The sequence below is a fragment of the Lissotriton helveticus genome, chromosome 8 (assembly GCF_964261635.1).
Source record: "Lissotriton helveticus chromosome 8, aLisHel1.1, whole genome shotgun sequence".
NCBI classification, from domain to species: domain Eukaryota; kingdom Metazoa; phylum Chordata; class Amphibia; order Caudata; family Salamandridae; genus Lissotriton; species Lissotriton helveticus.
Window position 1 is genome coordinate 413,864,175 of NC_136069.1, and position 27,654 is coordinate 413,891,828.

The window sequence follows — 27,654 nt, forward strand, 5'->3', positions numbered from 1 at the left end:
TGTGTTGTGAACTAATGCACAGCTTAAATATAAATAAACGCAATATGAATGTGCTTATTGTACACGGTATTGTGCAAGAAAGTCGTCGGATATGTAAGTATGAAACGCATTTATGTGGCTTACATGCTAGGTAATAACTAATAGGGAAACATTAGTATGGTGGGAGGTAAACAGAAGGGCTTTAGTTCCATATTTAACATGAATTTGTGTTTGTTTCTATGATAGTTCCTAAAGTGGCCTCTGAGGCCTACAAAAACATGGTTGCTCTGGCTAACTGCGAGCAAGTGCTGGACTGCGCATGCGTGCCCAAAGCCTGCCAGCGAGAGTGAGCTGCCTGTACTCGGATGGGAAGTTCAAGGCTACCTTGTCCTGGAAGCCAGGATGGGTGCCAAAATATGGACAGTCGAGTGTTCCAAACGTGGGAAAGTGATGCGACGTTGCGAGTCAAGGAAGTGACCAGGCCACAGACTGTCCTAAACAATACCCCATTATGATTTCGCTGATTCACCGTGAATATGATGTTGTAATGGCGAGGAGATGCTCACCCATCCCAAATTGTCCAATCAGAACCCGAATTGATGATGTTAGATACTTTTTTGATAGATTAAGTTAGGAAATTAGTGTATAAAAAAAACCCTGATTTTGTTTAGAGGTAGTCGCTCTTTCGATTTCCTCTCGAAGTGCTGTCGGATTGCAGATCGATTACTGGATGTAAGATACTTTGATTTATTTCTTGTTTGCTTTGCAGGATTGAAGGATAAGATGAGGGCGTTAGTTAGGGATGTTAGGAGAGAATGAGTTTGGAACTATCAATTCTTTGCTAAACTTTTAACTGACTTCTAAATAAACAACTGTTTTCTGAGCTCTAAATAAAATGATCATTTTGAAATAAAGTTTAAGATTTTTACTGAATAAAGAATTAATCAATGTCTAAATGTCAGACATATTAAAGTTTTGCTTTTAAATAAAATTGGGAAAATGGAATATTAAAGCTGGTCTTGTGATTTTCCTACGCCTGATTTTCTTTCTAGCAGATCCATTGCCACTATGGTGGTGTGTCTGAATAAAATTCATGTTTGATTTAAACCACGGTAAATAGTATAAAACTGTAGGTGTAAATAATAACTAGTTAAATAGGTTTAGACACTCCGCCAAATGTTACAGCATTACTCCTTTGTGTTTCACCAAAATCCTTGAAGCCGAATTAAGTGAACAGAGTAAATGTGTAGTGTTATGGGCCCCACTGACGAATGAGTGTGTGTTCAGAGGTTTCAGGGAAATGGTAAGTGCTGATTGGAAATGATTTTTGGAGTTCCGCTGTAGCAGTTTCACATATATAAAGTATTCTGTACTGCGTAGACCCCCTATCATTCTTCAGCTATCTCCTTAAGGATGCAGCACAAAGGAACCCATCTTTCTATGTCAAGTTGTACAGAAGACAAAATCATTAAAAAAACAAATGTTGATAACATCAACATGCCAGAGGCACTGATGAACAATATAATCCTGAGGGCTACTCAACAAATAAATTAGCTGTATTTTGATAAAGCTGGAAAAAGGAAGTATCAACAGTGGTGGAGATGTACACAACAGTGAAACGCAGATGTTCACTTCTTAGAAACTGCCTGTCCTCTTCTACATTTTCATTTTTCTACACTCAGACCTAGAAACTATTTTTTGGGTTCACCCATCACTTCCAACTCCAGACGGAATATGCTACTTACCAGTATGCATCTGTTCTTGGCATGTAGGGCTGCTGACATTCATATCTGTGCATAGATCGCCGCCTAGTGTTGGGTCCGGATGATTGAACTTTGTTGTCTTGGAAGAGTCTTCGAAGTATCACGTGATAGGTGACTCCTCCCCTGGACTACAGTGCGCATGGGCATCCTCTCCATCCTCAGATTGTTTTTCGCCATTGTGGCAGAGATGGAGATAGGAAAGTAAGAGATGGCCATGCCAGAGATAATGCTGCAGCTGCGACAGGCACCGGGGAGGAGGGTGCGATATGAATGCCAGCAGCCCTACATGCCAAGAACAGATGCATACTGGTAAGTAGCATATTCCGTTCGAGGCATGTGGGCTGCTGAATTCATATCTGTGCATAGCAGTATCTCCTCTAGCGGTGGCCACCCGTGCCAGCTGCAGCAGTTTGGAAAAGAGTTTTGAGGACAGCCTGGCCTACAGCAGCTTGCTGTTTTGCTTGCACGTCTACACAGTAGTGTTTAGTGAAAGTGTGTATGGTTGACCATGTGGCTGCCTTACAGATGTCTTCAAGAGGAATGTTCCCTAGGAAAGCCATGGATGCCCCCATTTTCCGTGTAGAGTGTGCTCTAGGGGGGACGGTTAAAGTGCGTTTAGCTTTTAGATAACATATTTGAATGCCTTTAACTATCCATCTGGCTATTCCTGACTTTGAAATGGGATTTCCTTTGTGTTGTGGTGCAAAAGCAACAAATAGTTGTTTTGTCTTTCTAAATGACTTAGTTCTGTCCACATAATAAAGTAGAGCTCTTCTTACATCTAGTGTGTGTAGGGCTCTCTCAGCTACTGACTGTGGATTTTGAAAGAATACTGGCAGTTCAATTGCTTCATTGATATGGAAATTGGATACAACCTTAGGCATGAATTTAGGGTTGGTTCTAAGAACCACCCTGTTAGCATGTACCTGCATGAAAGGTTCTTGAATTGTTAGTGCTTGTAATTCGCTCACTCTTCTGAGTAAGGTGATGGCAACTAAGAATGCAACCTTCCACGTTAAGAATTGTAGTTCGCATGAGTGTAGAGGTTCGAAAGGAGGTCCCATGAGTCTGCTAAGCACGATGTTTAGATTCCAGACTGGGGAAGGGGGATGTCTTGGGGGGATCACCCTTTTTGAACCCTCCATGAAGGCCTTGATTGCTGGTACTTTGAACAGTGAGTGGTGTTGCCTGTTTTGAAGGTATGCTGCTATAGCAGCAAGGTGTAGTCGTATAGAAGAGTATGCCAAGTTACATCTTTGTAGGTGCAGCAGGTAACATATAATGTTCTGTATGGAAGCGTCTAATGGGTTGATTTGGTTATTGTTGCAGTAAATAACAAATCGCTTCCATTTAGCTGCATAGCACGCTCGTGTGGTTGGTCGTCTTGCCTCCCTAATGATGTTCATGCAGTCTGGGGGCAAGTTAAGGTATCCCAACTCTAAGACCTCAGGAGCCAGATCGCTAGGTTCATCTGATTGGGAGCTGGGTGTCTGATTTCTCCATGGTTCTGAGTTAGAAGATGGGGTGCAAGGGACAGTCGTTGATGAGGAACTACTGAAAGTTCTAGGAACGTTGTGTACCATGGTTGTCTCGCCCATGTGGGAGCAACTAGGATTAGCGTGAGTGAGTGTTGTCGCAGTTTGCGTGCCACCAGCGGGATCAGCGGTGCTGGGGGAAAAGCGTACGCAAATCTGCCTGACCAGTTCATCCATATCGCATTGCCCTGTGACAACGGATGTGGGAACCTGGCGGCAAAGTACTGGCATTTGGAGTTTTCTTTTGTGGCAAACAGGTCTATTTCTGGGTGACCCCATTCTTGGAAGAATGGCTCGAGAACTCGGGGGTGAATCTCCCATTCATGTAGTTGTTGGCTGTGCCTGCTGAGCAGGTCGGCAATCTGATTGTCCTTCCCTGGGAGGTGTTCTGCTAGGAGAAAAATGTTTTTGGGGATCGCCCACCTCCATATGCTTTGTGCCAGATGGGACAGCTGTGGAGAGTGTGTCCCTCCCTGTTTCTGGATATAGTACATTGCAGTCATGTTGTCCGTCCGGATCAACACCGTCTTGCTGTACAAGTATTTCTGAAATGCTTTTAGGGCTAGGAATATCGCTAGCAACTCTAGTTGGTTGATATGCAGCTTTTTCTGCTTGTTTGTCCAGAGCCCTTGTACTGTGTATTGAAGGAGATGGGCTCCCCAGCCTGTCAGTGATGCATCCGCTGTTAGTACTAGTTGTGGAACCGGCTCTTGGAACAGTCGCCCCTTGGAAAGGTTTTGTGGGTTCCACCAATGCAGAGAGTTGTGAGTGCGACTGTCTACCAACACTAGGTCTTTCAGATGTCCACGAGCCTGGTTCCATTGCCGTGCTAGGCATTCCTGTAATGGGCGCATTTGGAGTCTGGCATGGGGAACAATGAATATGCAGGAGGCCATCATGCCTATGAGTTGCATGAAGACCTGAGCGGGCAGGGAGTGTTGTGGCAGGAATTTGCGAATGAGTATCTGCATGCTGGCTATCCTTGCTGTGTTTGGATATGCCTTTGCCACTGAGGTGTTTATAGTGGCTCCCAGGTATTGCTGTACGTAGGAAGGTTGCAGATGCGATTTTGTGTAGTTGATTGAAAAGCCTAGGCTGTGTAGCAACTGGATTGCTTGGGACGTGTGTGCTGCACACTCTTGGTACGATTTTGCTTGTATTAGCCAATCGTCCAGGTAAGGGTACACGTGGACGTGTTGCCTCCTGAGATGTGCCGCCACTGTCGCTAAGCATTTTGTAAACACTCTTGGAGCCGTGGTAACCCCGAAGGGCAAAACCTTGAATTGGTAGTGTTGACCTTCTATTGTGAACCTGAGGTATTTTCTGTGGGCTGGATGGATGGGTATGTGAAAGTACGCATCTTTTAAGTCCAGTGTTGCTAGGAAGTCTCCTTGCTGTAGCAACGGGAGCACTTGTTGTAATGTGATCATGTGGAAGTGCTCTGACAGTATATATTGATTTAGGGGTCTGAGGTCCAAAATTGGTCTGAGGGAATAAGGAAGTATAGAGAGTATACTCCTGTCCCTTGTTGGTGGAAAGGCACTTGCTCTATGGCCCCCTTTTCCAGCATGCATTTCACCTCTTGTTGTAGCAGGGTGATGTGCTCTGAGGACATAGGACGATGTCTGGGTGGTATGTTTGGTGGCGTAGAAGTGAGTTCTAGGCAATAACCAGACCGGATAATTTCTCTCACCCACCTGTCTGTGGTAATTGCGTGCCAGACAGGTAGGAACTGCTGTAGTCTGCCTCCGACTGGTGTTAAGTGGTCTGGAGGCAGCGAAATGAAGTCCCTGTTTTGTGGCGGTGGAGGCCCTGGTGTTATTGCCTCCACGCCCTCTTCCCTTATTACTGTTACCTCTGTAACCTCCCCTGGTTGTGTTCTTGTTGAAGGAACCTTGTGTGTTACTCTTGTATGAGGTAGATGTTTGCAAAGCATTCCCTCCTGTACTTGCTCTGTATGAGGAGCGCCGAAAGCAGCCCCTATGTTGCAGAAATTGCAATGCACCCATAGATTTTGCGGTTTCTGTGTCCTTTTTCATTTTGTCCAAAATGGTATCGACAGCAGGGCCAAATAGAAAATCCTGATTGACAGGTTGGTTAAGAATGGTGGACTGCACCTCATTCTTAAATCCGGAAATACGCAGCCATGCATGTCTGCGTAGGAGGACACTAGTAGTAATTGACCTAGCTGCGGTGTCTGCAGCATCAAGCGCACATTTGATGGAGGCGTTTGATATGAACTTTCCCTCTTGGATAAGATCATTGGCTTGTGCTTTGAAAGGCTCGGGCAGGTGTTGCATAAGGCTTTCGAGCTGATCATAGTGCGCCCTGTCATAACGAGCCAGTAAGGCTTGTGTATTAGCAATCCTCCATGAGTTGGAGGCTTGTGCAGCTACCCTTTTACCTGATGCCTCTAGAATTTTTGACTCTTTGTCAGGGGGAGGTGCTTCCCATGTTGTCTGAGAGTTGGCTCTTTTTCGTGCGTTAGCCACCACCAGTGAGTCTAGTGGCAACTGGCCCTTGATGTAAGTAGGGTCTGTAGGAGCTGGTCTATACTTTTTTCAATTCTGGGATTGATTACCCGTGCCCTGGCTGTGTCCTTAAATATGTCAGGTGCATGTTTTAGAACTCCCTTTAACATGGGAAGCGTTTTGACACTTTTTTCTGCAGTAGTGAATGTGTCAAAAAGGAAGTCTTCCTCCACAGGGTCACTATGCATGTCCACGTTGTGGAATTGTGCTGCCCTGTCTATGAGCTGGTTGAAGACTACTGTGTCATCAGTAGGTGACGGCTTGGTAGGATAAGTGGGTACATCAGGGATGGGATGGGTGTCATAAGGGTCTGTTGGCTCTTCCCAAGGTTCCTCTTGGTTAGGATCTTGTGGGAAATCATATAGAGGCTGTGGCTCATACCCTGAGTCCCCCTCATTGTCCCCGTGGTGAGAAGGTGAGGAAGGTGCAAAAGGTGTGGTAGGCATGATAGGTTGAAAGGGGCTGAAGGGTCTTGATGGAGAAGTCCCGAAGTCCTTTTTCTTCAGTGGAATAGGTGAATCAGGTTCAAAGTCCAAAGGCCTCTTTTTCCTATGCAGGATGGTAACTTTACCAGTGTCTGGATTGATGTATATTTTAGCTTGGTCGTCTGAGGGATCTGGGTGGAATAGTTCTTCCTCTACAGACCTGGGTTTAGTGTTAGACTTTTTCGGGTCGGTAACACTTTGTTTTTCGATGACTTTTGGAGTTTTGTTGGACTTTTTCGGCTCGGGCCCTGTTTTTGGGTCGACGAGTGTTTTCGGTTCGACCGGAACTTTCGGGTCGATAAATTTTTTGTGCTCTGTAGGCTTCTTTGGAAGAGTGTCCTTCACCGAGTTGATGTTCTTTTTGGGATCGACTGGTGTCTTTGGAGCCGGTGTCTTGGGGTTGACAGGTTTTTCCGGCTTTGAGACTGGTTTCGGTACGGCACCGGTGGCCGGGTCGACAGTCTTTGGAACAGCAGGCTTGTTCGGGTCGGCGACCTTCTTCGGTTCGGCGCCCTTTGGCTGTGTGCTTTTGTTCGGGTCGACCAATTTCTTTGGCTCAACGGTTTTTGGCTGAACGGCCTTTGTGGGGTCGACAGTCTTCTTTGGCTCGACGCTCTTCGTCTGTGCAGCCTTTTTTGGATCGACGCCCTTCGGGTCGGTGACCTTCTTCGGCTCTGGAACCTCCTTTGGGACAATGGTACTGGGCCCTGGGGTTTCAGAAGGTTTTGGTTTCGATTTCGGAGCAGAGCCGGAAGGCGGGGCTGCCAAACGTTTTTATGATCTTGGCTAAGGCCTTTTGGCGATGCCTCGACCGGAACCGTTGGTAACGGGTCAATAGGTGTCGGGGGTAGTGTACTCACGATTTGGCCCGACGGGATCTCGTCGTCGGAGTCAGAATAGTCCTCAACGGTGACGATTTCTAGGTCAGAGTCTGGGGCGTCCAGTAGATCCTGGTCATCATCGAAGATGTTGTCCGGTTCCGGTGCCTGTCGCTGCATTTCTTGCCTAACAGCCCGTCGGTTTCGTATAGTTTTTTTGGATCGAAACTGGGCGCAGGCTGGGCAGGTTTCTTCCCTATGGTCTGGGGAAAGGCACTTGTTGCATACTGAGTGTTTATCAGTATGTGGGAACTTGGAGTGGCATTGTGGGCACCTTTTAAACGGGCTTCTTTCCATCGACGGTCGGCTCACGTGGCGTCGAAAAGGCCCAACGGCTCACGTCGACGACCGATTCGAGATGGAAGTTTGGATCGAGTAGAGAGGTACCGAACGAGAACAATACCGTTGAAGTTGAAGGCCTTTTGGCCTTTAGAAAGTTTTGTTTTCAATTCCGAGTTGGAGTATAGGAGTTTGCATCCGAACCCAATGGTGGAAGAAAACAATCTGAGGATGGAGAGGATGCCCATGCGCACTGTAGTCCAGGGGAGGAGTCACCTATCTCGTGATACTTCGAAGACTCTTCCAAGACAACAAAGTGCAATCATCCGGACCCAACACTAGGTGGCGATCTATGCACAGATATGAATTCAGCAGCCCACATGCCTCGAACACATATCTTCTTATACCTCAGAGCCTCCCTAATCCCAATAGGCAGTGTCAATTTGCACAGTATTATATCCTTGTCTATTTTACTGGGCCTATTCACAGAGGTAGCAAAGTCAATTCCTTTAACTGTAAAATGTGCGTACACTGATGTTTTGCTCTTATGGAACATACACCGAAGGGATAGCAAATAAGGCTGAAATATAGAAGCCATTTTGCTCAACCAATTTAAAGGCAGTAAGTAATTGATAGATGAAGAACAGGCCAGATCTGCGTGCCATTCCTTTCTCCACTTCTGCTGCCAGTGCCACTGTAAGTGTTATGTTACTATTATGATAACATTCAACCTACGGGAAAAAAACCAAAAAAACTTTCATTGGAGGATAAAATTTACCACTGGAAACAAAACCTTGTATGGTGTGCTTCCTATAGAGCTTAGTACAAAATGGGATGTGAACTGTCAAGGACTTACTTTAAATTCAAGAATGTACAGACCTAATATTGTTGGGTTCTCCTCGCTTCTGAGCGTCAGTCTCCTCATCGTGTCTCCTCAGCTGTTGAAGTAGCTCAGATTCAATCTGTTTTTTGTCAAAAGGCAATGACGATGCAACAGCCGAAGCAGCAGCCACGAGTTCTGGAGTTAATGACTTTCTATAGAGAGGGTAAAAAAAACCAAAAAAACCTGTCAAATGAAGATAACTGCGCCTCCCGTTGCTGTCTCACAAGTGAACATGGTGGCCAATCCCAATGTTCCTACATCATTTTTCTCAAATTAAAAGAGCAAGTTAATGAACCATTGAAGGAGCCGGCTGTGTTCCGTAGCAAAGTCTCTGAGCAGAGCAGAGCTGGTAAAAACTGTTATAAGAATTTCACGTGTCTCTCTTTGAAAAAACCAACTGGAGCTTTAATATGTTTTTCAATGTCTTTGCAAGACAGACAGGGGTACAGTCATAGCGAACACCTCGTTCCAGCTCTGTGTTATCACAAGAAATTGTGAGAAGAAATCAAAAAATCTGAATTGCTGGGTCAGGAACAACCTATTTTTAAAGCAAGAGGGTGTCCTCAGAAACATTATAAAATATAGAAACGGTGGGCGGATTTTAGGGGCCTTGAACTGGAGCCGCCTCATCCGCATGCGGATGTCGAAACCATATAGGGATGTAGCATGAGGCTTTATGGCTGCTCAGATGGACTTAAGGTATATCGATGGGCATGCAGGGCATAATATGGGTTCTGTTTTACAGTATGCGACACAGTGTGTTATAATGTTTGAAGCGGTCGTTCCCGGTCCTGAAATGTTTAGTTTCTTATTATTTAAGTACTATATAATAGTCACCTGCTCGGTGTTCAAAATATGGAAAATTGTATGTTTTCAGTGCTTTGTAATGCTTACAAACACTACATCAGCTGGCTGAGTTTTGAGGGGGAAAAAAATCTGTATTGAGAAGAGTACAGATTATGCAGTATATACGCCCTCTATTTTAAACAAAGCACGGGTACACTTCAGTACTCAATGTTTGGAAGGCAACATACTTAAACACTGACAGGAACAGCTGACCGGACATGCATGGTTTAACGGTTTTACACATTACTGGTGTGTACTTAGGAAACAAAGGAAGGTGATTTCTTGATTCAACAGGGCAGCTGGCCCATAAGCCCCCAATACATTGTGCACCATAAGTTTCCATGAACATCACTATAATACCATTCATTAGTAATCGAAGGGAACGCTCAAACATGAAAATGGTGGCATACACTTGCTGGGCAATTCACTGTGTGCCGATTTTTTCAAGAGGATAGTTGATATGCTCAATTCAGCGGATTTTATTCAATGTTTTTTATTCTGCTAATACTATTTGGCAACTCATCAGTTGAGATGAAATTTATAAAAGCATCCCTCTCAGTCACTTATGTCATAGAAAACATGCACCCAATGTATCTATCGGCTATGCTTTATGGAACATTAAGACTATCAATTTGGCTGCCTACCAGACACAGGTGACTGATAAAGAAAGTTTAGCAACAATTACAAATTAGTAAGATGCATTCCTTCGTTTCACCTGTTGATTCCTTCTATAACGTACTCATAATTTTAAACCATATCGGCGTGCTAGCTGAATCAGCGCTCCGTCTAAATGCGCTGCAATTTTATAGAAAGAACACTCGGGCACCGCATTTGGATCCCCGTCCAACTGCACAGCCTTTTAACGAGTCCCATGAATTAAATTCATAGTCAACACTACTTCGTCAACCACTTTGTCCAATATTTATCCACTTTTTTTCTCATGTACTTTCTTCAGTTCATTTTACTAATTTTCCTCATGTTCATTTTAAATCAGTATTGTTCATAAAAACGCAGGAGTAAACGATGTTTCTGAATGCCATACTTTATTTAAAAGTCACCCAATGCATTTCGGTAAAAAACCTTCTTCAGGGGTATATGTAGGAACTGGGGTCACCAGTTCCCCGGGGGTAGCCTTGCACGAGCAGGTAGGAACCCGAAAGCTTAGGTGTAAAGTGACCATTCAGCATACACAACCACTGAGACAGGTACCACACACAATGACTGAGACCACACCAGTGAAATGGATTAAACAAGGTACTTTTCTCTAGAATAAGGTCACGGTTGATAGTTCATTCGGAGTAATCAAGGTAGCATTAACTCCATTCACATTGCCTTAAAAGACCATATTTGTCATCACTCAGCCATAAATATATAAATAAATAAATATTAAATATTCAATAACTGTCGGCCTGGCTTCAGCCTTGCTCCAAGTCAGCACCTGCAGGGAATTCCTTATAGAGACATTTGAGTAACATTTCAGTTAGCAAAGCATTTAGTCAGCATTTCCTTAGGCAAAGGTAAACCTCTCAGCAGGATAGGAGTAGAACATTTAATTACAAATAACCCTTTCAGCAGGATAGGAGTAAAACATTTAATTACTCAGCACTAGGTATCTCTAGGCACTAATAAACCATGCATCAAAGTAACATGAACATTTCCTTAGGCAAGGAGGTGCAATCCCGGTAACCAGAGTGAGCAGGCCTTATCTTTTCATTCCCTTCACTAGGCCAAAAACGATACGTAAACAAGTTTAACTCTTCTGGTGGGTAAATGTAAATTGATACTTGTATAGCGCACTACTCACCCGCAAGGGTCTCAAGGCGCTTGTACGAATACCGCTGTGGAACCCATTCTGGCTTTCCCTGCGAGGTGTCCGCTCCTGGGCACCCCCAAGGTGGAGGCCAGGCATCCTTAGTGTTGTGGGGGCCGTTGTGGAGATTAAGCAAGCTATTGCCCAGAGTTGCAGAGTGGGACTCCATGATTGGAATAGGCACCGAGGCGAGAATTATCAGGTCCGTGGAATTTTTGAGCTCAAGACCCGCCGAGGCGGGGAATTGAACCCTGGTCCCGGGCTAGACCTCTGCATCAGGGTCTACCGCTCTAACCATTGAGCCACACTTCTCCACAAGGTAAGAACAATGGGCTTTCCGTGAAAGCAGACTTTAAATAACTATCCCCCTAGACAGGGGTTAACTTTCCTTAATTGAGGTCCCCTCATGGTGCCTTTTGGGGCATTGGCCCAGTTACAGTACTTTTGGGGCCAACGGGGCCCGGCCACAGTCTTCCCCGGGGGAGGGGCGGACACGGGGCCCCTCCTTCCACTTCTAGGGGCCCCGCTTGTCCTCCGAGTCTTCTGCCCTCCTCCCCGGGGGAATTACGTGGTGTTCTTCGGCTCTTCTTGAGCCCTTGCGCAGAACCAGATGAGGGGGCGTGAAGGCCAGTCAGGGGAGGCCCGCGTGGCTCCGGCGCTCTTCTTGGGCCTCCCTCCGGCCCCAGGCTAGCTCCGCTGACACTCTCCTTCGGATCGCAGCCCCTGGAGGATGTGGAGCCGGCCGCCAACAGCAGCGCGGCCGGCTAGGGGCGCGAACTCGCGGACCAATCCGCAGTGCGGGCACGGTCGGGGCGTGGCCAGTGACGCGCCGGCGTTCACCCCACCACGTGACGAGGGTGATGCAGGCTTCACCCCAGCGAGGCCTACCGCAGCCTGACGAGATTTTGCGGCGGCCCTCTCTTGGCTCACGGGGGCCGCCGAGGGACTGCAGTTGGAAGCGACAGGCTCACCGGGGAAGTGCCAAGGCAGCTACGGGGACCGACGGCCTTTGGTGCGCGGCAAGGCCGCGTCAGCACGGCAAGGGCTGCGGCGGTGGGTTGGCCTGCTAGCGCTTCCCTGAGGCAGCGCAGGGACGAGGTAGAGCTCCGGGTCACACAGCGCTCTTCCCAAGCAGAGCTTCACAGGAGCACACAGCACCTGATGACCCACTAGCGCTACAAACAAATTAGGCCGTTCAGGAGCTAGCGCTCAGCCATAGCGCTCCGGGGCATCAATGGTCTCTGAAATTTCAGCGCTTCTCAGGGGGGCACAGTAGGAGGGTGCTGGGCAGATAGGTCAGTTCAATTTCAGTCAACGCAGGACAGGCCACACGACAGTGGAGAAACAGCAAAGGGGGCACAGATGGAGACAGGGAGCGCAGTGGGTGACACAGCGCCAATACCTGGTTGATCCTCCAACAGTCCTGTGGGCAGGTAGAAGGTCTTCTTGGCGCTAGATGGTTCCTACGCCCTTTGTAGAGAACAAATTATTGGTCTCTTGAGGAGGGGGGGTTGAGTTGAAGGCTTTCCTCAGCAGTTCACTTCAGGTGGTCCCTGGGTTCCCCTCCCGCCGGGCCAGATCAGTGGGCTAGTTCAGTGTTCCTCACACAGCTTGGTGGGCAACGCCTAAACCCGGTCACCCCCAGTGGTATAGGTTCCTGGGGAAACATCCTTTACAACGCAACTTTTACCACGCAGTGCCTTTACGACGCAACTTTTACAACGCAAACTATTACAACGCATTGCGCTGGGGGGCGCTCTAGGATAGGGAATACGTTTAATTTACTATCCAACACCTTCCCTAGTGTCCACGGGGACTGGAGTTGGAATAGTAAATTAAACTATTCACTATCCAGCACTCCAAAGCGCTATGCGTTGTAAAGGTTTGCGATGTAAAAACCGCGTTGTAAAGGCATGCGATGTAAAAGCATGTGTTGTAATGTCATACATCCAGGTTCCTCACTAGGCCCTACCGCCTAAGTCTCCTGCGTAGGGTCCCCCAGGTCAGTGATGCCCCAACTGACTGGAAAGTTTCCCTCCCTTTTCTTTTGTAGTCCCAGGTCAGGTGACCACTCTCTAAGATGGCAGTTGGTGACCACTCCCCTATTCTGTAAGGTTCCAGGAGCTTCCTCACTCTAGCTATGGGCAGGGAAGGCAGGCTGGTGTCACAACATTGTTTAGGGGTTCCAACCAGCTCCTAGCTACTAGAGTGCGTCTAAAAAGACCACGCTGCAGTAGCAGGGGTCAGTGGCAGCCATATTGGGGGAAGAGAGCACCTGCACCTTAGCATTGATTAGCAATGGGAAGGTGCCTGGAGACCTAAGAAGGTGGGAAAAAATGAGGCAAGGGCGAACAAAAAATAGGGAAAGACCACCCTAGGGCGGACAGGTCTAACATGCGTCCCCCCCCAGCTGAAAGTGGGGAGAGCTACACAACCTCTAGGGAGTTCTTGTCACTAAGGCGGAAAAACCGGGAGAGACCGTCAGCATTGGCGTGGTCAACTCCGGGCCGATGTTCCACCCTAAAGTCCATCCCCTGTAGGGAAATGGACCACCTTAGCAACTTGGGATTTTCGCCTCTCATCTGCATGAGCCAGCGAAGGGGTCGGTGGTCGGTTTGAATCAGGAAGTGAGAGTCAAAAAGGTATGGCCTCAACTTCTTCAAGGCCCAGACCACAGCGATGGCTTCTCGCTCGATGGTACTCCTTTGCCGTTCCCGAGGGAGGAGTCTTCTGGAGATAAAGGCTACAGGTTGGTCTTGGCCGTCGTTGTTGAGTTGCGAAATCACAGCACCTATGCCGTGCTCAGAGGCGTCCGTCTGCACGATGAACTCTTTTGAGAAGTCAGGTATTGCACGCACCGGAGCGGTGCACATCGTGGGATGCTTGCAATACCTGACCGGGAGCGGTTCCAAAGGGACCTTCACTTTAGTCCCAGTCTTGCCACTTGCCTGGCAAGTCTTGCAGGTCTTGCAATAGGTGTCAGAGGCAACTCTCATCCTGGACCAATAAAAATGCGGGACCAACCGCGCAAAGGTTTTGTCCTGGCCCAGGTGTCCAGCGAAAGGTATTTCATGCGCCAGTTCCAATAGGATGGCCCGGTAGCATTGGGGGACCACTAAGGCCCTTGAGTATCCATGAAACGGAACCTTAGGCTCACTGTAAAGGAGGCCATCCTCCCAGTACACGTGAAAACTGCCGGTCTCCTGATCCGTCGCTTGGGGTTCAGCCTGTCGCCGCATGCCTTCAAGCGTGGGGCACTCTTTCTGCGCCCGACAGAATTCCTCCCGGGTAGGCCCTCCTTCCACATGCCACTCGGCAAGGGTCGGCAAGTCCCCCACGGGAACAACCTCCACCTCCGCGGACTCCGGGGGTACCTCCGCGGGCTCTCCATCCATCACACAGGGTGTGTTCTCCTCCGGACCGGCATTGGGTTGGGCCATATTTCCAGGCTCCAACCCAAATTGAGTCTCTTGCCGGGCAGCCATGGGCCTCGTGACCACGCAAGTCCACCCTGGTAACCCCAGCATCTCAGTGTGGGCCTTAAACTCCACTTCCTTCCAGGCGGTGTGTTCCAGTTCGTTTCCTAGCAGACAGTCCACAGGCAAGGCAGGGCTTATCGCAACTCTCAACGGGCCTTTCACTCCTCCCCACTCGAAGGGAACCTGAGCCACGGAATAGTAGCTCAGACTGCCGTCAGCCAACACGGCCGGATGGAACAAATCAGGTACTACTTGCTCAGGGGACACCAGCCGCCTCACTACGGTGGTCATGCTGGCACCTGTGTCCCTTAGAGCCTCCACCTCCTCCCCATTAACCTTCACCCTCTGCTGGTACTTAGCAGTGTTCGATGCTAAGGACGTCACTGAGACCAACTCTCTGTCCCCGAGTGAAACCAGGGTCAGGCCTGTCCACTCCCCTTCCCTATCTAGGGGCAGCTCCACCCCAAGCGATACACTAGCCACCCCGGGACTCTTGCCACCTGTGGGGGCTGGGGGTCTCTTGCGACACTGGGGATCCCCCTTGTAGTGTCCAACCTCCCCGCATTCGTAGCACCGGACAATGTTTGGCTGCTGACTCTTGTCAGGGTAAGTGGGCTTTGGGGAACTGGAATGAGGTGGGGTACCTACTCCTCTCCCAAACTGTCTAGTTTGTGGGCCTCGTGAGAACTCCTTATTTTGATCTCCCCCCTCTTTCTTCTGGGGGACGCCCTGTCCGCCTTTTGTGCCATCTCCCCCGGGGCCCTTGTGTGACACCCGGGTGCTAACCCAAGTATCCGCCTCCTCCGCAAGCTCACGGGGATCAGTTAGCTTGCGGTCCACCAGATGTTGGCGCAGCTCCGGAAAACACTTATCCAAGAGGTGCTCTCTCAAAAATAAATTGTACAGGCCCTCATAATCTTGCACCTCGCTGCCACGCACCCAACCATCCAGAGCCTTACGGGCATAATCAAAAAAATCCACCCAATTCTGCGTGGACAGCTTATGGCTGCCACGGAACTTCTGGCGATACCTTTCGGGGTTGAGGCCAAACTTTTTAAGGAGCGCCTCCTTCATGGGGGAATACCTGAACTGGTCCGCCTTATCCAAGTACAGGAGGGTGTCCCTGACATTGAGAGGTATGTAATGATACAGGCCACCTCCCCAGTGTTTCTCGGGCACCCCATGGGCAGTCAAGGCCACTTCATACGCCTCTAACCACTTGGCGATGTAATCCCCCTGAGTATAGCTCGCTATCACCTCCTTGGGTAACCAAAATCTAGGCTCTTGTTGAGCCCCTTGTACGCTGCCACCATTGGGACTTCCTGGCGCACTCAGTTGCAAGGCTCTCAGCTCCAACTCCTTAAGCTGAAGCTCGTGCGCCAGCTTCCTCTACTCCATTGCTAATCTCTTTTCTTCCAATGTGAGCTTTTTATCTTCCATTTCTCTCTCCCTCTCGTGCTCTAGCTTGGCAAGCTCCCACTTCAATTGCCTCTCCTCCCTCCTGTCCTCATACTCCTGCGACGGCGCACTCCCCCTAGATACACTACTCCCTGCCCCAGAACGTTTTCCTGGCAACACATTGTCAGACACATCAATGTTGAGTAGGCCTGGGTCTTCTGGAGTGCCCGCTTCCCCTAGTGCACCCTGCCCCTCCTGTCCCCCATCCCCTCTCCCCTCTGGATGGGCCCTTACCCATGCCCTCAAAGCGGTACGGAGCTCCTCCTTTGCGGCTCTCCACCCAACCGGCACCCCCATCCCCTGACAAAATTCCCTTAGCTGCACCACTGTATACTCTTCCAGGTCGGCTAGCTGGAACTCCATTTTGCCAGGTGGGGACCCAGATACAATAAAAGGAATGCACTAGGACGTAGGTAGCAGGATTAGGTCAAAACAGGTCTCTATACACACAGGCTAGACAGTGGGGGGTCAATTAATTAGGCTTGCATGCACGATAGGTGTCAAGTCTAATTGCGGGCACTCTGTCTCACTGGAGGGTGCTGTATAGTCACAGGTCCTGAATCCCACTGCTCGCCACCAATGTAGGAACTGGGGTCACCAGTTCCCCTGGGGTAGCCTGGCACGAGCAGGTAGGCACCCGAAAGCTTAGGTGTAAAGTGACCATTCAGCACACACAACCACTGAGACAGGTACCACACACAATGACTGAGACCACACCAGTGAAATGGATTAAACAAGGTACTTTTATCTAGAATAAGGTCACGGTTGATAGTTCATTCGAAGTAATCAAGTAATCAAGGTAGCATTAACTCCATTCACATTTCCTTAAAAGAGCATATTTGTCATCACTCAGCCATAAATATATAAATAAATAAATATTAAATATTCAATAACTATCGGCCTGGCTTCAGCCTTGCTCCTAGTCTGCACCTGCAAGGAATTCCTTATAGAGACATTTGAGTAACATTTCAGTTAGCAAAGCATTTAGTCAGCATTTCCTTAGTCAACGGTAAACCTCTCAGCAGGATAGGAGTAGAACATTTCATTAGAAATAACCCTTTCAGCAGGATAGGAGAAAAACATTTCATTACTCAGCACTAGGTATCTCTTTAGGCACTAATAAACCATGCATCAAAGTAACATGAACATTTCCTTAGGCAAGGAGGTGCAATCCCGGTAACCAGAGTGAGCAGGCCTTATCTTTTCATTCCCTTCACTAGGCCAAAAACGATACGTAAACAAGTGTAACTCTTCTGGTGGGTAGAGGTAAGAACAATGGGCTTTCCGTGAAAGCAGACTTTAACTAACTATCCCCCTAGACAGGGGTTAACTTTCCTTAATTGAGGTCCCCTCATGGTGCCTTTTGGGGCCTTGGCCCAGTTACAGTATTTGTGGGGCCAACGGGGCCCGGCCACAGTCTTCCCCGGGGGAGGGGCGGACATGGGGCCCCTCCTTCCACTCCTAGGGGCCCCGCTTGTCCTCAGAGTCTTCTGCCCTCCTCCCCGGGGGAATTACCTGGTGTTCTTCGGCTCTTCTTGAGCTCTTGCGCAGATCCAGATGAGGGGGCGTGAAGGCCAGTCAGGGGAGGCCGGCGCAGCTCCGGCGCTCTTCTCGGGCCTCCCTCCGGCCACAGGCTAACTCCGATGACTCTCTCCTTCGGATCACGAACCCTGGAGGATGTGGAGCCGGCCGCCAATAGCAGCGCGGCCGGCTAGGGGCGCGAACTCGCAGACCAATCCGCAGTGCGGGCACGGTGGGGGCGTGGCCAGTGACGCGCCGGCGTTACCCCACCACGTGACGAGGGTGATGCAGGCTTCACCCCAGCGAGGCCTACCGCAGCCTGACGAGATTTTGCAGCGGCCCTCTCTTGGCTCAGGGGAGCCGCCGAGGGGCTGCAGTTGGAAGCGACAGGCTCACCGGGGAAGTGCCAAGGCTGCTACGTGGTCCGACGGCCTTTGGTGCGCGGCAGGGCCGCATCAGCACGATGAGGGCTGCGGCGGTGAGTTGGCCTGCTAGCGCTTCCCTGAGGCAGCGCGGGGACGAGGTAGAGCTCCGGGTCACACAGCGCTCTTCCCAAGCAGCGCTTCACAGAAGCACACAGCGCCTGATGACCCACTAGCGCCACAAACAAATTAGGCAGTTCAGGAGCTAGCGCTCAGCCATAGCGCTCCGGGGCATCAATGGTCTCTGAAATTTCAGCGCTTCTCAGGGGGGCACAGTAGGAAGGCGCTGGGCAGATAGGTCAGTTCAATTTCAGTCAAGGCAGGACAGGCCACACGACAGTGGAGAAACAGCAAAGGGGGCCCAGATGGAGACAGGGAGCACAGGGGGTGAAACAGCGCCAACACCTGGTTGATCCCCCAACAGTCCTGTGGGCAGGTAGAAGGTCTTCTTGGCGCTAGATGGTTCCTACGCCCTTTGTAGAGAACAGATTCTTGGTCTCTTGAGGAGGGAGGGGTTGAGTTGAAGGCTTTCCTCAGCAGGTCACTTCAGGTGGTCCCTGGGTTCCCCTCCCGCCGGGCCAGATCAGTGGGCTAGTTCAGTGTTCCTCACACAGCTTGGTGGGCAGCGCCTAAACCCTGTCACCCCCAGTGGTATAGGTTCCTGACTAGGCCCTACCGCCTAAGTCTCCTGCGTAGGGTCCCCCAGGTCACTGATGCCCCAACTGACTGGAAAGTTTCCCTCCCTTTTCTTTTATAGTCCCAGGTCAGGTGACCACTCTCTAAGATGGCATTTGGTGACCACTCCCCTATTCCGGAAGGTTCCAGGAGCTTCCTCACTCTAGCTATGAGCAGGGAAGGCAGGCTGGTGTCGCAACATTGTTTAGGGGTTCCAGCCAGCTCCTGGCTACTAGAGTGTGTCTAAAAAGACCACGCTGCAGTAGCAGGGGTTGTGGCAGCCATATTGGGGGAAGAGAGCACCTGCACTTTAGCATTGAATAGCAATGGGAAGGTGCCCGGAGACCTAAGGTCAACAAAAAGAAGGTGGGAAAAAATGAGGCAAGGGCGAAAAAAACAGGGAAAGACCACCCTAGGGCTGACAGGTCTAACTGTATCTATAACACAAAAGGATTCATCATCATCAGTTCATTTATACCACACATATAACAAGAACCATACTAAATACACTCGTATTACACTGCATTGCTTGACCCAGAAAGCGCTGCTTTTTACAGCAGCCTACTGTGTCACCCATTATACTAGACGCACTTAACGTGAGCACATATTTTTTAATGCTCTTGCTAACCAACCACCTCACATTACTGAAGTCCAAGCTTTCTTACTTACAAGTTTGTGAGCCCCTCTAATCTGACCTCAATTTACAATATTCTTTTTCGCTGCAGAGCTGCTTACCGTGACATGCTGAACTGTCTCCAGTTAGAGGGGCTCAACCATCCCCAAACATATGGTTGCACCCCGGCAAAAAAAAAAAAAGTGAGATTTATTCAAAAAACTATTGATGGGAACATCCCAGTACAGGGGGGACCATAAAGGCAGTCAATGTATGGCATGCATGAGTGCGAATGAGATGCAGATATATACATTGAACAGATATACATTACAATTAGGAGCATTCACAAACTGCAAAACCAAGAACATCGTCTATTTACTTATATGCACATGTGGCTATAGATGTGTGGGAGACAGTGGACGTAGTCTCTCCACTCACCTTACAGAACACAGATATGCAATAAAAACAGGGAAAGTCAATGCTCCTTTGCGTAAACATTACATGGAAAAGGGACATAAACCAGAAGAAATCAGATGGCTGATCATCAAGAAGATCGAGTCAAGAAATTAGTGGATCCAGTAGAGTCAAGAAGGTGCAGAAAAGTACATTGGATTTTTACACTGGACACCGATTTGCAGGGTTTGAATAGTGAGACACCTTTAGATACGCCATCCAATATCACAATTAATGGATCATTAGGTTTACTGTTAATAACCACCAAAAAACAGATATCAAACCCACTATTTCTTGCCACAACTCTATTCTATCAATTAGTTACAGTTACGGTCCTCTACATAAAAAGGTAGGTCAGAATATGTTGTTTTACTATTAGCTGCTGTCATACGCAGTGGAGGGATGATTAGTGGAACTTTCACTGAGTCAAGCCTTTCTTCATAAGGTGTCTGTGACTAACTTATTTACGAGATCTGGAGGACAACTTTCAATAAAATAGATTGAGGGTCAAACCTTCCTAGCACGCCAATATGCTCAAGACATTATTACACATGGATAGCCAGGCTCGGGTAGATGATAGTCACCTACATTAAGATGGCCGTGGGAAGTCGACGGCACCCGCACTTCCTACTCCGGCCCATACGCAGTGGAAATCGCCATTACGCTGCTGATTTGATGAAACTCACCTGTGTTCAGCGTTCTGAATTGTCGGAGACCTGAGATGTGATTGAAGTGGGGGCTGTCACAAGCTGCTCCCGGTTGAGGAGTTTACCAAGATTTTTAAGGTAAGTTTTGAGGGGGCCGCCTTTACCACAGGCCTGGGCGTATGACAGAGTGCAGGTTTATGTGTCTCCATATAACTAGAGAGCATGTGTATAGTCAAGAACAAGGCGCATAGCTTTTCTCTTGTCTGCATAGGGTTCAGCAGTAAAGACAGACCGCCTTCATTTCTTAGTCCCGGTGCAGCTGATGGGCACACGCTGTCCATTCATCAGCAAAGTAAAGAGGCCGCAATATTGCACATGCAGGCTTCTGTATAAGGGCTATGCACTAGATAGACTCTTCTTAGGAAAAACATGGAAATGCATTTTCCTCTTTAAAAAAGGTAAGTTTTTCCTGCCAGAGTGGTTTATGCATTTAAGTGACTAATAACAAACTGCAGCAACAGATGGTGGCAATTTAACTAAGGCATGGCAAATGCCCTCCACAAGGGGGAACTAAGAAGAGAAGTCCCTTGGGCTACGGAGGCCCCCACTGCGGCACTTCCCTCCCATGAGGACAATGTTCCAGGGTATCAATTAAAGATTGAATCTCCTTGGACACATCTTCTGGTTTTCCAGCCACACAGAGTATCAGACTATTCGCAGATGCTCTAGACCTGTGGAAAAGAAGCTACACAAAGGCGAAGAGGTTGTCCCCTAATACCGAACTTTCAGGTATGACATCCAGTACTATCAGGATGTCAACATAACTCGGGGACAAGTTACAGCAAGGTTCTGATCATACCCTGTCTTCCCTTTTTGGCTATTCAGTAAGTCCAGGACCGTTTGCTGGGGGTTCCCCCTTCCACCACCTGCTGTTCTTTTTTCTGATTACTACAGAGGCTTTGGCATTTCTATGAAGACTGAACTGTACGTGCATGTAGAGTCCGTAAGAGGGGGGATGAATAAATAAAAGAGAAGGTCACATTAATTATAGACACCACACTTTGGAGCATGCCTAGATGGCACAAGTTGTCTTGGGTGCAAATGTTTTTAATACGTCAATAGTTGAGTTGAAGTATTGGTTCCACTGGTGAAGGTTTTGACAGAGAAGTATGTTGAAATTGCAGAAGGTGATGTGGCGTGTGGCAAGCGTTCGTCTTTTTAGCACTAGATTTCACTGGTGATGGTTTAGTATATTGCACTCATGTTCATCTCTACGAGTGTGTATTCTTCAACGTACCCAAGAGGAACCTCCACTCCGTTGACCTTGCCCTGGCAGTAGTCCACCGCATCCGCAGAAACAGAACCGGTGGGCGAGCCTTCTCCTACATCGCAGCCAAGACCTGGAATGGGATCCCTGTGAACCCCAGCCCTGCACACCTTCAGGAAGGACCACAAGACCTGGCTCTTCGACTGATCCAGAGCTGCCCCCCCAGCACCTTGAGACCCTCACGGGTGAATAATGCGCAATATAAACCCCCTGACTGATGCATGATGTGCTGTACTCGTTTTGTAAGATTTGACTGAATACTGAATATTAATAGATAAAGCAAAGTAAGGCTCAAAGGTTTTCTGCTTATGCTTGCGGGTCTGTTTAAAATGATTGGAGTCTTGATGATGAGGGTGTGCCATTCCTGAAAAAGGCGTTTCACTCCGAAACGTGCGCCAAGAAGATATGAAATACAAGCAATAGCACCGTTGAAAAACAAAAAACAAAGATTGGTTGTTGTATTAACTATATGGGGTTATCCAGCATAAGCCACAGTAAATGTGAGAAAAAAGAAAAAGAATGACTAGTAGATGACGTTATAACTATTTTTCGAATTGCGAATGAAATATTGAAGATTGTGTCAACATGAAAAGAAATGATGGAAAATATTAAAATATGCAAGACTTAGTAGGAGACAAATTTGGATGTAAAAAATGGTTTTAGGATTTGGATGTTGGTGTGTAACAGTTATGAGTGACGGTATGCAAGTGAATGTGAAAGATGCTTTAGCTCATGGGTTTTAGTATCTTTGTGAATTGTAACAGTGATGTTCAGGACATTACACCTGTTCATTTTGAAGAAATGAAATGATGTTGAATTTGTACGGATTAACAATAAAAAGACATGCAAATGATGTATTATATTTTCTGGACCATACATCTGTGTGCATAGATAATATGTATGTATGAACTGAAGTTGAAATGTTGAGGATGCCAGGGCTTTTCTTCATCACTCTCGCTACTTTAACAGCTTTACTGATGGTGGGAGCATTGGTTAAATACACCTCTTTAGGGCCTGGGGGGGACACGACCTTTGGACATCAAGTCCTTTAGAAATCAGGACTGGCTGGTGACACAATGGACACCTAGCAATGTATGTTTAGACTTATTTCTTGGGACGATATTAAGTGGAGTGATCACAGGCTAGGTGGATTCCTGTATCAAGTCTTAGAAATGGTCAAATGTTACCTAAACAAGTGTATGTGACAGAACCCATCTTGTTTGAACGGATGAATCTCTTGCAACTCAACACTTGCATTGTAGATGTCAGCTGCATTCAACAAGATCAATGCACCAATGAGAATAGTATTTCAATACAGGAAATCCAGTGAGCCACTCACTCATGTGTCAGATTGCTCGATGAAACAGCACAGAAAGAGCTTAAGCTAAACCCTAGGCAAGACACAAACCTGCAACTAGTAGGATCACCATGTATGCCTACACTTGAGCAAGGGGTGTGAACCTTTCTTAATTAATGGGCTCTGTGGTACCACAGTTTTCCTAACATGTAACCGTAAAGTGTTTTTAGATGTGTTTCTTATTTTTAGTTAATTCAAAATCATGTGTCCTGTTGATTTCCTGCCTTTATAAATGTGTGTCTGTACACCAGACTATGATAATACACTGAAAGCAGAATTTCAGCTCAAACCCTGTAACAAGGGGGTGATTTAAGCATAGCTGTTCCACTGCCTAAAATCTACACCTGAATACAGGTGAGCTTTCGTATTTACTCAACTCCACCTGTCAGGAGTCAAATCTCTGTATGACTAGGGGTGAACTAGACTACCTCCAGTACCAATAAATCAAATATAGAACTGGGCCAGTTTTTTATTACAGAAAGGAAGGCAGCAGTGTTTCCTCATTAACAGAGATTATCTAATCACTGGGGAGCTGCAGGAGCTCTCTCTTCCTGCTTTTGAAGAAGCATGACTTTCTTCAGTTGAATGGCATTTTCCATCTCAAACAACCACTAGATATTCACCACTGTGGTACAGTGGAAAAGCCTTATTCACATGTGCTCATTTCAGTGCTTATAAGAGAATCTATGGAAAGTGGAACATGCTCATTGTGCTCCTTGGTAGCTTTTGACTGTCTTATCTTGGCATTGGTTTTCTTATTGAAAGTAGAATGGGGTTGCTTCACTCACATGAGTGTTTCAATCACAAGGATAAATTGGAATGATTCACGCTTGCCTATGCTTTAAAGCTGTGTTGGGACAAACTCTGCAGTGAATTCTGCGAAGCACAATTTTGTCGGTTCACTGACTCACACCAAGTTATATGTTATCGATAGTAATTTTAAGGAGAACCAATTTGAAATTTCAAAGAAACAGCAGATCAACTCATTACCTCTTGGCCATGTTGTCTTCGGTGGCTTTCTGAAACATGCTGCTTGTGCTTTCAAGGTCATTATGTTGCTCTGTGGTTTGCTCCCTGATTCTGGGCATTTTCATGGCTCTCAACCTTTTCTTTGAACTTAGTTCCACTTTCATGCCACCAATGAGGTTTATCAGGTTCTCCTTGGTATTCTTTGATGGCTCCTTTTCCGTCACAGACTCCTTCTCAGTACCCTCTTCTGTGGGAGGACTCGCCACATCTTTACTGCTCTTGAAGATAGAGCTGCTGCTTAACCACCTCGGGGCATTTTCTTCAATCCTAGAAAATACACCAATGTATTTAAATAGACGAACATTATAGCACAACTTTCGACACAAAGTCAAACAAATCAGAATGGTGATAGAAGAAAGCTATGTAATGTTACAAGGATACAAAGCAAAAACATTGCCACTATGTTCACTGTCTTTTTTGCGGTGATGATAACCTTCAGCAAATTATATGAAACCATACTAAAAACACTGGTCAAGTCGATCACACCATCACATAGACACATTCAAAGATCAGCCTGAAGTAGACTTAAGACATGCAGTTTATAACATTAAGTGATAGAGCTAGAAACAAGAGGAAGCACAGACGCTTGAAAACACAACCTAAGGCCTAACAAAAATAGCAGAACAGGCAGCATTGCTAAAATATTGCCTTTGATTTTCAATAGCACTAAAACCCTCTCCCGCACCTTGTTGAACATCCCAGAGTTTTAAAAAATGGGCACTGCTATTACTTTATTTCATAGTCCTTACTAAGTTGACATCAGAAGGAAGACATGCCAAGACTACCTTAATGGGATTTGAACCTGTGATTTGCAGGACACACACCGATTACTGCAGCGCATGCATTCATTCATGGAGCCGCTAAACTGGCAGTTCACAAAACAGTTGGTATACAAATCAGGTGCCACCCCAATTCAGGTGAGGGTAACACCAATCAATGGTTGGCAATTGCAAAAGTAGGTGTATACTGTCGGTGTTCATAATTGTGACTCTCAAAATAGGAGGGGGTGCCACTTTCACATGTACCATCCTAATGTAGCAGGTAAACATGAGTAAGCAATCTATCCATCAATCAGTTAGGATTTGTAGAGCGCAACTCATCGCCCGTGAGGGTATCCAGGTGCTGGGATTCTGCTGCTGTCAGTCGACGAGCCATGTCTTGAGTCCCTTTCTGACTTCTGTGAGCGAGGATGCTGTACGGAGTTGGACTTGGTGGTGAGGTATGAAAAGGAGCAACTTCTGCTGTAGCTTCCACAGATGTGAGGAGTGTATGCGAGGGCAAAGCTGATGGAGCGCAGGTGTCTAGAGGGTTTGTGGTATTTCAGTCAGTAGTTGATGTGTGCTGGTCCTTGATCGTGGAGGGCCTGGTAGGTGTGCGTCAGTATCATGAACTGGCATCTTTTCTGAACGGGGAGCCAGTGGAGGTTCCTTTAGGTGGAGGGTGACGTGGGTCCTTTTGAGGAGGTCCAGGATGAGTCTTGCTGCCGAGTTCCGAATAGGCTGGAGTCTTTTCAGGAGTTGAATGGAGATTCCTGCAAAGAACGTGTTGCTGTAGTCGAGACGGCTGGTGGCCAGGGCTTGGCTGACCGTTTTCCTGGAGTCGACTATGAGCCATCTGAAGATCTTTCGGAGCATGCAAAGAGTGTGGAAGCAGGCAGAGACAAATAAGTTGATCTAGCATCTCATGGTGATTTTACTCTCTAGGATGATACAGAGGTTGCAGGAGTGATCTGTCTGTGAGGGTGTGGGTCCGAGTTTGGAGGGCCACCAGGTGTAGTTCCATGGTGAAGTGTTGTTTCTGAAGATCAGCACTTTGGTCTTGTCCGAGTTGAGCTTTAGGCAGTTTGTCTTTATCCAGTCGGCGCTGCTCTTCATACAGTTGTGAAAGTTGGTCATGGTGGTCGATGGATCTTCTGAGAATGAGAGGATGAGCTGGGTGTCATCTGCATATGAAATTACGTTGATGCCATTGATTCAGACGATGTTGGCCAGGGGCTTCATGTAGGTGTTGAACAAGGAGGGGCTGAGGGATGATCCTTACGGGACACTGCATTTGCAGCTCTTGCGTTCTGACGTGAAGAGAGGTAGGCAGATTCCTTAGGTCCATCCTGTGGGGAAGGATGCGATCCATCTGAGGGCTTTTCCTCAGATCCCGATGTGGTGGAGTAAGAATGTACTCTCAGGAATGGGCAAACTTGTCCCGAAATCACTTCACAAGACTGAATTTAGAAAAACGTGCCTCATGGGCAGGTACAAAATGAGTGGTTAAAACAATCTGAACTGATGAGTAAAATTTGGACCGATCCTACAGTAATTGGATCAAAAGCATCAAAGGAAGACCCAAAATGTAGAAGAAGGGGAAGCCAATTCTAAAGAATATTCTTCCTACACCCTGGTGCAGGCATCCCATGTGTCCAGCTAGCAATGGTGAAGAAAGTACTGGTCGAAGAGTCCTGTACAGATTCAATGGGAAATGGTATCTACACAGCTAAAGACAGGCAAGAACTACTGGTGTCCTCCACCAGCCTGCCAGGTGTACACGTTTTGGGGATAGGTAGAGAAAAGAAGTGTATGTCTGAGATGGACATGGGCAGGTGACATGAAGACCAGCAAGCTTTTTCAAAGTAAACTATAGTTTTGTGCAGAACGCACATAGGGGCCATATGAACCTCACAATTTATACCAAAATCAATTGATCCTTGTGTCCTGTAAAAGTTTTTTTCAAATAGGTATAAAGGGGCAGATAGGGACATTCAGACATCTGAGTGAATTTCTAATTTTGTTTTTTAACAGAAGCTAAGATTTTTTTAGCAAACCAAATAATGTCACATTAACCTTTGTTTTCAGTTCGTTTTTTTAATGTATACACACATATACATAGACACACACACGCACACAACCCCTCACACGCGCGCACACACACACACTAATTCAGGGGCCAGAGAAATATTGAGATTCCCAAAAGGTACAAATCTGACCACTGCTGAAGTTTGATTATGCAGACCTGCTAAAATCTCAACAGTAATAGAAGGAATGTCCATGCTTAACATTATCTTATGTATTAATACAATTGACCTATCAACTTAAAAGCACGTTTAAGATCTAAAAATGCTAGCTACATAGTGCTCCCTTGCAGATGACCATGCTGTATTATCATACTGTTTAAACGAAAAGCATCGTAGAAGGTAGCTGACACCTTGTTGAAAACCAGCCTATGCCTTGAAACCTATCCATTAGCCTTTAGTTCAGAACATACCCTCCAGACGAATAGATTGCTAAATGAATTCCAAATCACATCTATGAGATATATTGGGCAAATTTGGCAGGATCTGATGGACAGCCATTCTTGTGAAACAATTATTGTCTTCCTCCACGACAAAGGACCATTCCATGTATGTAACACTGAATTTGGTACATGAAGAATCAAGGACCTCCAAACTACGGACTCTTTATTATAAAGATCTCTGTGAAACCATTCCAGTCGTGTTTTTTTGCCTAAATTAACTCTGTCAAATGGACAAAAGACTTCCTGGAGGTTAAATGGTTCTATGCTTTGTGGTATCTTGATGTCTATTTCCATCCTCCCTCTGCAGAACAAAGGGTAATATAGTGGGTGCCAATGAGCCCTGAATATTGGCCCGACTCAGTCCAACCCCACAGTCCTGTTACACCACAGTCCTATGGG

At 47.2% G+C, this 27,654-nt stretch overlaps 1 protein-coding gene across 2 annotated transcripts in view; it reads right to left on the minus strand.

The window, feature by feature from the left end:
* MRPS31 (mitochondrial ribosomal protein S31) overlaps positions 1 to 27,654 on the minus strand; it is a 185,458-nt gene that overhangs the window by 141,224 nt on the left and 16,580 nt on the right. For both annotated transcript variants that reach the window (XM_078657248.1, XM_078657247.1), the window contains exons 2-3: positions 23,932 to 24,237; positions 8,330 to 8,485 (exon numbers count right to left, since the gene is read on the minus strand). In XM_078657248.1, the coding sequence (XP_078513374.1) occupies positions 8,330 to 8,485; positions 23,932 to 24,237 (462 nt within the window). The remainder of the gene's footprint in view (positions 1 to 8,329; positions 8,486 to 23,931; positions 24,238 to 27,654) is intronic.